Source organism: Echinops telfairi, unplaced genomic scaffold (assembly GCF_000313985.2).
Source record: "Echinops telfairi isolate 266 unplaced genomic scaffold, ASM31398v2 ScPeMD7_7410;HRSCAF=8448, whole genome shotgun sequence".
Classification (NCBI taxonomy): domain Eukaryota; kingdom Metazoa; phylum Chordata; class Mammalia; order Afrosoricida; family Tenrecidae; genus Echinops; species Echinops telfairi.
In genome coordinates, this window is record NW_022111310.1 from 12,823,546 (window position 1) to 12,833,110 (window position 9,565).

Consider the following 9,565-nt stretch of genomic DNA (forward strand, 5'->3'; position numbering starts at 1 on the left):
AGGACAAGAGCCCCATAGGCTGGGTAAGCACAAGAGCCGTAGCCCAAGTGTAATTTTAGATATGCCAGGGAGGTCCTTGCCCAAATCCCACCTTGCTGGAATTGTGTCTGTCTACCCCTAGCCCGTTGGCTCCACATACCAGGAAGATGGCGGCCCCTGTGCTGAATGAGCAGGATACATACGCTGATATCCTGGAGTTGCTGTGTGAATATCTGCCACTCGTGGCACTGCCGCTCACAACACTGCTGGTTTCAGAGAAGAGGTCAGACTCTGGGTCGTGGGGGCCCTCATCACCTAGAAGAGCAGAAGCAGGTGCACAACGAGAACACTTCCTTCAGCCGGGGGTTCATGGAGACCGCTCAACTGAGGGCTATCCATGGATGGATGGCATTTACGACAAATTGATTTCAAAACGACATCACATAAACAGTTATTACTACTGTAAACTAGCAGTTTACCAAACTTTTGGAAATGAGCAAACTCATTTTATAAACTTAGAAGTGGTCAGCTGCTCTGAGTGAAGGGTCTGAGGTTTGGGGCAGAGCCCTTGGGTGACAGTTAAGGTTTATTGTGCCATCTGGCCGATAAACACATGTGGGATCACCGTAATTGAAATGCGGAGAGGTAAACCTCGCCTTTCTTATTCACTGGTCTCTTGTTCTCTGATGGTCAGACCAGGGTGCAGCTGCCTTACCCAGTTCTTTGCCTCAGCTGGCAAGGCTCACTTCCTGCGAGATATCCCTCCCTGAGAAGAACCTATCCTGATGCAGCCCTGGGTGCTGGAGAAGCCGTGTGGAGATCCCTGCCAGCGCTGAGATGCTCACACACTCACTGATTCGGCTTTCCTCTTGCATTGGGCGTGACTGCGTGTGTTTTGCCAGTTTGAGGAGGACTTTGTAGATCGGTGTCAGACATGTGGGCTGATGTTGGACTTATGGGCTTGGAATGGACTGGGTTGGGATTCTTTCCTAATGCACACTTACTCTTATATACATATGGATTTCTGTGAATTTGTTTCGCTAGTCTACCCAGACTAACACACCTTGCCACTCTGGCTCAGCCCTGCCCTCACACATGCACACAGGCATGCATCAGACACTCACCCAGATTCATCTGCTGGGCTTTCTCCTTGAGCTCTCGAACCACCGATAACCGTTTCTTATGACGACAGAATGTGGCTGTCTGAGAGTCCAGAAGCGCCATGTAATTTTTCTGGGCTGGGGGACGAAACGGAGGATAACTGGAGGGTGGTGTTTATACAAAGAGGAAAACTGTGAAGGGAGCATGGGTGATGGGAGCTGCAACAGGCTTCCAGATTCTCTCAGCGAGACTCTTTTCTCGATGAGCATTACTCGATGTAGAGTGACCTGGCGGTCTACAGTCCAGCTCTTAAGAATCAGAACACTCTACTCATCAACCTCTAGCTTCCCCTGTGCAGGCTTAGGATCTAACTTCGGAGCGGACTGGCAAACAGGAGTGTGTGCACAGGAAGCTGCGAACAAAGCAACAGGAAACAGTCAAGTGCTTCTGCCTAGTCACCCATCAGAACGCCCTCGGGCTTTGAACATATATATCCGCCAATTTCTTAAAATCATTGTCCAATGGGAAAATACACAAAACATTAATGGTAGAATACATAGAAGAAAGCAAAATACTACCATTCAAAGAGACATCTTATTAACAGGTACTGGGTCTATGTGTTCCGTTTCACATTTAATGAGCCCCAATTTTCCTAGATTCATGCTTTGTACACTCCACGCCCGATCCCTGATTGATGCTTGCAGCGCTTGCTTCTCACGTGAGTCATGCTCATGCAGAAGACGTTACTCCTGCAGGCTTTATTCCAGCTGAGTCATTCGGAGCGACTGTCCTTGGAGAAGGCAGCTCTTCCGCTGTCATAGTCTGGCAGCCTCACACCTGTGGGGCTTGTCTTCTGGCACTGTCGCCGACAATGTTCTATTTCTATCCATTAGGTTGGCAGTAACTGACAGTGCTTTGGAGCTACTCACAGGGGTTTCAATGGCATATCCCTCTAACGCGCACGGCCTATCCCTTCTTCATAGTCTGGAAGCTCACTGGAGCCTGTGCACTTTGGAAGACCCCGCTGGCACTTGAAGTACTAGTGACATAGCCTTCAGCTTCACAGCAACACAAAAGCCACCACCGTACAACAAAACACATGGAGATCCATATCTTAGGCATTAGTGAGCTGAAATGGACTGGTATTGGCCACTATGAATAAAGAAATCATATGCTTTACAATGCCTGGAATGATACAATGAAGAGGAACGGTGGTGTATTCATATTTCAGAAAAGATCTTTGAAGATCTATCTTGAAGTATAATGCTGTCTATGAAATGATAATATGCATCCAAATACAACAAGATCCAATCAATACAACTAGTACTCAAATTTATACATCAACCACTAAGTGAGAGATGGAGAAAGTGAAGAATTCTACCATCTTCAGTCTGAAATTGGTCAAACATGCAATCAAGGTGCATTGATAATTATGGGTGACTGAAATGTAAAAGTTGGAAACAAAGAGGAAGGAACAGTAATTGGAAAATTTGATCTTGGTGATAGAAATATACCTGGAGATCACATGAAAGAATTGTGCAAGACAACAAATTGTTTTTGTCAACAACACAATTGATGGTCTGTTCCACAGTTGGCATCTGCTCGGTGTTAGCCACTGATAATGAGCTTCTGCACAGTCTCTTCCGACAGATGTAGACTATTGGATTCTTTTGTGTTCTACCTGGAGAAGTCCAAGTTGGAACTGACTCAACGGCACCTAGCGACCACTCAACATGCATCGGCAGCATTCCCGAGGTTAGCATGCTCCTAGGTTCTCAACGGTAAAGAAGATCTCAAAAGCTGTCTACATGGACGGCTACTGACGAGAAAGGATGCTTTCAGTATCCAGTTTGGAGCACCCAAGTGAGTGATACCGAAAGAAGTTCCTACAGCTCTCATTAAGAAATGGGAAGGGGAAGCAAGGGGGTAAGAGAAGAAATGTAAGTGAATGTTAAAAGCCAGACATTACTTACAGGGCAGACTATGTTTAAAAAGACAATTCCAAAAATCAACCCACACTCTTCAAGATTTCTATTAAGTCAAGCTGATGTTCTGTATTTCCATCTTGCCCTGAAGGGGTCACAGTGACCCCCAGAAGATTCTAGAGCTGGCAACACTGCTCTGTTCTCTAGGTATAAGGCTTGACGTGCAAAGGTTTCCCATCATTTGTTAAAAACGCACTTGCTCAATGAACAAAGACTTACCCTTCACCCAGATTTACCGATCGTTACCCTTAGCTCTATTTGCTTTTTTTTTTTAATATTTGAGAGGAAATTGCAGGCATGCTCTTTCACTACTAAATATTTCAATAGATGGGTCATCAAAAAGGTCATGGGAAAAGGGAATGGAAAGATAATGGAATCATCTCGTGTATCTCTCTTGTATCTTCTTGTATTTCCTATGACAACACATATCTCCTAAGAATAAAACAGTATCTCCCACAATCACAATGCAATTATTAAATGCTAGAAATGTACCATTGATCCAATATTATTATCTAACAGACAGTTCAGATTTAAATTTAGCAACCATTATTATGTTCAAAGATTCTTAAATGTACCTTATCATGGTTTTGTAACATCCAAATATTGTGTTACTATTTAACAGTTTAGCATATTAAAAATTCCAGTCAAGATTAAATGCAACACTCAGTGGAGAATTTTTATTGACACTTCGTAACAACAAATAATTAAAATTTGTGGTAAGAAAGGAAGTATTGTCCTCTCTCTCCCCTCTCATCTTTTTATGTCAGATGAAGAATTCTATCTAAAAAATGGGACCCTTACCTTCTAAAATGGAAGGCTTTATGTTGGTTTCTATGATATCTAGTCTGTTATATTTGTATACCTGGAAGGAAAAACAGAGTCAAATATTAGGCCAAAAAGACTCTTGAGTGGAGAGTTAAGATGCCTGGCAAGAAATGGAGTGTTTTCAGAGGTGACCAGGATAGTTTGCAGGGGAGGGGGCCTCCAGGAAGGTGGCCAAAGGACAGTCAACTCACTACAGTAAAAACAGCACTGTGTTACATAACGTAAAATTAAAAATGAGTTCAAAAACATTTGCTAATCCTTACATGCAGAACATGCACTATTTCTTTTTAAATGCTCTACTCTCACAAGACAAGGGATTACAGCCGACCGCGTCTCCCTTGTTCTCTTTCCCAGCTTAGCACCCGGCGCAAGGAGACACTGAAGAATCCCTCACCAGTCTCAGAGCTTCCTCCCAGGCACTGCCATCTAACAGCAAGAGCACAGCTTCTTCATAGTCCTGACAAGGGAGACAGCAGGTGTCAGATGCTCAGATCCACCAGGACAAGCTGGATGTAACTGCCTACACGGCAGCCTCTGTCCACTCCAGTCTTGACCCGGCCCTAGTGGCCTGCAGTCCACGCTCAACAAACACTGACGCAGAAGACAAAGGAGGGGTGTGCATTCTAGGATAACAACAGAACATGTGGTACGTGTATCATCCTGTAAATATTTAGTCTCAGAAACTCAAGAAGTCAAAATCAACTCCACTCTTTGTGTTTTTAACCAAGTTCAAACTGCTAGCATATATTACGAGGGCTCTCTGGTAGCTTATCTCAGAGCTTCTCGTTATTGAGAGATGCAGTCAATTTATATTTCCAAAACGGATGGCTTTCAAAAGAAACACTGTCGCTGGACTTACAATGCCCCGCTCAACTGTGCCTTTAATCAATAGGGTCCAACTGAGAAGTCCTTGCTTGGGAAGCAGGGTGCCTGCAAAGAAAGGAGCGGGGTGTACCTGGGCATACTGTTCCAGAACTGTGGCCGCGTCACTGAGCTTCCTCTGCTCAACTAGCTTTCCTGCAAAATAACATAAAACAAAAACAATGAACATCTGAAAACAGTGGGCTTATTAAGAACAGTATTGCTAAAACTTGAGCATCAACAGTTTTTGTTGACACAAAATACATTGTTGGCTTAAATCATTTATGCAAAGTATTTTAAGAATTACTGATTGAACTCTACAAAGTATGTATTTATATAGAACTGCTTCAAGACAGCATTTTCGAAAGTGTCCCAAGTCATAACAGCACAAAAAAGGGCTTCCAGGGTCCAGTGTGTTTATGAAGCAATGGACAGAACAAAGCCGGACTCTTGCGCTGAAGGTGCTTCTTCTATGGCCCTCCACTGGGTTCAAACATCAGAACAATGGCGAGCAGGGTGCGGGACCCAGCAGTGTTTTGTTGTACTAGGGTCACTATGAGCCAGAACCGACCTGGCCGCCCCTAGCCAAAACAACCTCTACCTGTTATACTCCCAACGATGTGCTTTGTGGAGGGTGGTAGGAAACAGGTAGGCAGACCACAGCATCCAACTTCAATTGGCAGAATCTAAATTTAGCTCAAGATGTGAAAATGCGTGAAAATTCACTTTGAAAAATGCTGTGAAAGCATGCACGTGGGAAACTGAGCCAGGCTAACTCACGATTCCAGCTCTCCCTCTTATAGAAAATAAAAAGCCCACCGTCAGCAAGCTGATGCCCACTCACAGGGACCCTAGCAGGTCAGAGCAGAACCGGCCCACAGGGTGTCGACGGCTCCCACAGAGCCCCCTAGCCAGGGCTCCGGCTCACCAAAGGACGGCTATCTCTTGGCTGAGCACTAGAGGGAGCCTGTGACGGGTTCACATCCTGGAGTCGCTCTGGGCCCTGGCGGGATACTCCTAACACAAAAGACGCACAGGGGAAGGGCAGCACTGCCTCCATCTCACACCCAGTTCCGGCCATCGCACCACTGAAAAACAACAGGTTTCATCACCTGCACAATTATGTACACAAAAACAACAGGTTTCATCACCTGCACAATTATGTACACAGTTATCTTTTGTTTGCAGACCCTGTGCAAACTGCATGACAGGAAGCACCTCTCTGAGAAGGCTTCAAAGAGTACGTGGAAAATGAAAGTAAAAGATTATGGAATATCTCATAAGTGTTTTGAAACGCTCCTCTATTGTATGCTATTTCTCGAACACCCTTCACCCTTGTATGTATCTGGGAGAATGGGAGGCACTCCAAAGTGAGGTGCGGCCAACACACAGCAAGGTACAGGTTGACGAGCATCTGCTGTGACTGTCAGGTACCCCCTGAGCTGTAGGGACCCCAGCACAGCAGAATCGAGCACTGCGCAGGCCGGTGCCAGCCTCATAACCACTGGTGTTTCAGACCACTGGTGCCGTCGCCGGGTCAGTCCGTCACATGGAAGGCTCCTGCTTTTTTGCCGATGTCCTTCTCCAGGCAGGTCCCTCCGGACAGCATGTCCAGTCTCACCAGCCTCACTGTTAAGGACTATTCTAGATGTACTTCGTACTTGTCCCCACACGGACATGTTTGTTCTGCCATCAGCACTCTGTGATAGTCAAAGGCAGCGGCTCTCTTTCAGCATTCCTCAGTCAGCCTCACCTCAGGCCTCCAATGGGACAACTTGGCTTCTAAAACACTTTAAGGAATCTGTAACAGCAGATTTGCTCAATATGATACCTCATTTGATTTCTTGACTGCTGATTGCATGGGCATTGACTGTGCATCCAAGTAACATGAAATCCTCGACAATGTCACTTTGGTCTATTGATCATGATAGTGTTGATTAGTCCAGTGCTGAGGAATTTTGTTTTGTGGGGTTGCTTTTGTTTTGCTTTAATGCTGAGGTGTAAGCAACCCTGAGGGTCAGAGTCTTTGCTGTCAGCAAACAAGGCTGTCGCTGTGGTCTGCTAACGTGCTTTCCTCCGTCCTGAGGCTGCAGTCCTCGTTGTACCGTCCGACCTCACATATTACTTACTTGCTCAGCATACAGACTAAGTTTGTAAAAGGGTACAAACCTGCACACCCACTTTTCCTGAGTTTAAATCATGGAGTTTCTCTTTGTTTTGTACAAACAGCTCTTTGAGTGTTCAATGCATCAACTCTGTTCTAGAGATGTTCTCAAAAGTCTGGTGGATCTGCTCAGATCATATTTTGGCTCTCGTGGACTTCCTTCATCTTGAACTTGCAGTTCATCAACTGCTGGTCTGTTCCAGTCAGCTCTGAGCTCTGTTTTGACCGATGGCGTTGAGCTTCTCCATCCGCTCTTTCCAGAGATGCAGTCCGCTTGATTCCTGTGTGTTCCATCTGGGGAGATCTATGTACTGAGTTGTTTATGTTTTTGCTATGACTATGGGGTCAAATATCAGTTGGTTAAGGTATATTCATGGTAAAGGTCATTCATTATATTTTGCTCTCAGCTTCTCTGTTGGCTTGAAATAACCTAAAAAGCTGAAAGATCCAAAGCTTTTATCTAAAAATAATTTCTTAAAATTTAAATTTATAAACTAAGTCTCTAGACCATAAACATCCAACTTAAGACAAACTCTTATGTGGTGTTTAATGTGATATAAATTTACCCTCACTAGTAATGACAGAAGCAATAGAAAGCCACTCTTTTTCCTGAGGAGCAGCTACTGGCTTCTAATTGCTGACTTACAATTAGCCCAGTGAGTAACCATTATACCACAAGGTCCCCTATAAATTTGACCTTAGCTTATATGATCCCACCCAAGTTTGCTGATCTCATAATTAGTTCAAACTACAACCCACTGCCATCGAGTCGGCACTGCTCACAGAGACCCGAGGAGTATGCAGCTGTACAGCGAACCTGGCTTAAAAGCACACGGAGGAAGGGCTCTTGTTCGGAATCCAGGTGGAAATGAGTGAGAAAAGCCTCAGAGCTCTGGTCTCCGGCTCAGGGTAACAGCATGTCCTTAGCACCGAGGAGGTTAAGCGTGCCAGAGTGTCACAGACCTTTCTGCAGACTGCTGCGACAGCGCGGGCCTCCGAGCAGTGGCTCCTCGCTCGTCAACACTGCGGAGGGTCAGAGCCCCTACACATCCTCCTCTCGGCGTCCTTCACCTTGCCTCTATGATAAGAAACCAGACCCTGCTGCTGCTTCCCCCTGCGGCTCAGGCAATCCCTGGACCATCAAGCAGATGGTCCTTTGACTTCGCTGGGTTTAGGCACTGGTCTTTTCTTCCACCTCATTTGGGGCCATAGCTATGATGGTTTCCTGGCTCCAGGGGTTCCAACCAATTCCTACGTGGCACATGGCCCCAGCTACACTGTCCTAAATGGACTCTCGCTTTTCCCTCTTCCCAAGGCCTAGAGAGCAGACGTGAAGACAGCCCCTTTACAACCACGCAGACAGGCGTGATGCGATGAGCTGCAGGGCCACAGACGGACGGTGTCTGAATTCGTCATGCCCAGACAGCTTAGCTCTGTGCAGCTTCGGTGAAAGAGTAACTTCTGGCTTTATCATGCTGATGCATCCCTGGGCTTTTTGGCTGTAGCAGCTCAACCTCATTAGTACCACTCTAAACTGATTTTTATCAGCAAGTATGAGATTTATCTTGCCCTACATTACCCGACATTTATCTGCAGTCATCAAATCAAACAAGGAAGAAGCACAGCTTTGCCCAGAAGAAGAGAAATAAACAGTGTTTACCTGACAGAGTCCTGGCAAGGCCAGCCAGCTGGTCTTTGGTGAAGTTCAGTCGGGCGGCCATGCAGAGGGCTTGCTGCCAGCTGCCGCAGGCCCGGAAGGCCTCCAGCGCTTTCTCGTAAGCACCGCAGCGGGCAAACACCAGCCCCGCGGGCTCCCGGAGCTGCTCCTCCAACAGGTGGTCCCCGTAAGCCATGCTGATGTCCTGTGACAGGAGGAAAGTGAGGATGAGCGGGGACATGTGAGAATCACGGCATCCAACCTTGAACACAGGCTGCACCTCTACTGGGAACTTTAATGAAAATGCTGTGATGAGTTAACTCCAGTACTTTCATTCACCCAAAGCCTGACCGGGGATGTGTCCTTTATTCATGAAAGAAACATGTACTGACTATTTATGTATGTGCTAGTGTGAGCCTAGTGACAGCGATGCAAAACACAAGACAACAGCAATCACAGAGGTCCTGCTCTGTGGCACCGACGACCGACTCTAACCACAACACTGTTCATGACATAACTAATGGGGGATTAGTGTGACTGGACAGGAAGCCCGTGACTTCTGTCTCACAAGTCAGCAAACTGAGCTCAGAGTAGAATGGGCAAGAGACCCAGCCATGAGCAGAGTGAGAGGAGTGTACTCCAGGCCCAGTAAGGCTGGCGTGGCTGGAGCAGAGAAAACGTGGGACACAGGAGTACACAGCAGAGCAGAGGCTGCCGATGGGCCTGCCCTGCCCACCGGGCTGTGTTGGGCAGGGACACGGGGAAGAACATATCATGGAGCGCCTGCCTGAGGAACCCAAAGCCTAATGGGGACCATTCAGTCAGTTGGCAGTCTGCCATCTGTGAGACAAGTGGGACCACTGAGGGAAGAAGGGGGTCCTCTGGGAGCTCAGAGTTTGGAGGAGACTCAAGAATTCTGACAGGCTGGATGAACAATCTGGAGGAGAAAACAACGGGACTGACAGTTCCGGGGGGACATGGGAGAGGGGGAGG

General features: G+C 46.6%; 1 protein-coding gene across 2 annotated transcripts in view; it reads right to left on the reverse strand.

Moving 5' to 3' along the window:
* Positions 1-9,565, reverse strand: part of ELP1 (elongator acetyltransferase complex subunit 1) — a 56,112-nt gene that overhangs the window by 8,751 nt on the left and 37,796 nt on the right. For both annotated transcript variants that reach the window (XM_004710957.2, XM_045296555.1), the window contains exons 28-33: positions 8,576-8,777; positions 4,846-4,907; positions 4,285-4,347; positions 3,867-3,927; positions 1,104-1,217; positions 183-294 (exon numbers count right to left, since the gene is read on the reverse strand). In XM_004710957.2, the coding sequence (XP_004711014.1) occupies positions 183-294; positions 1,104-1,217; positions 3,867-3,927; positions 4,285-4,347; positions 4,846-4,907; positions 8,576-8,777 (614 nt within the window). The remainder of the gene's footprint in view (positions 1-182; positions 295-1,103; positions 1,218-3,866; positions 3,928-4,284; positions 4,348-4,845; positions 4,908-8,575; positions 8,778-9,565) is intronic.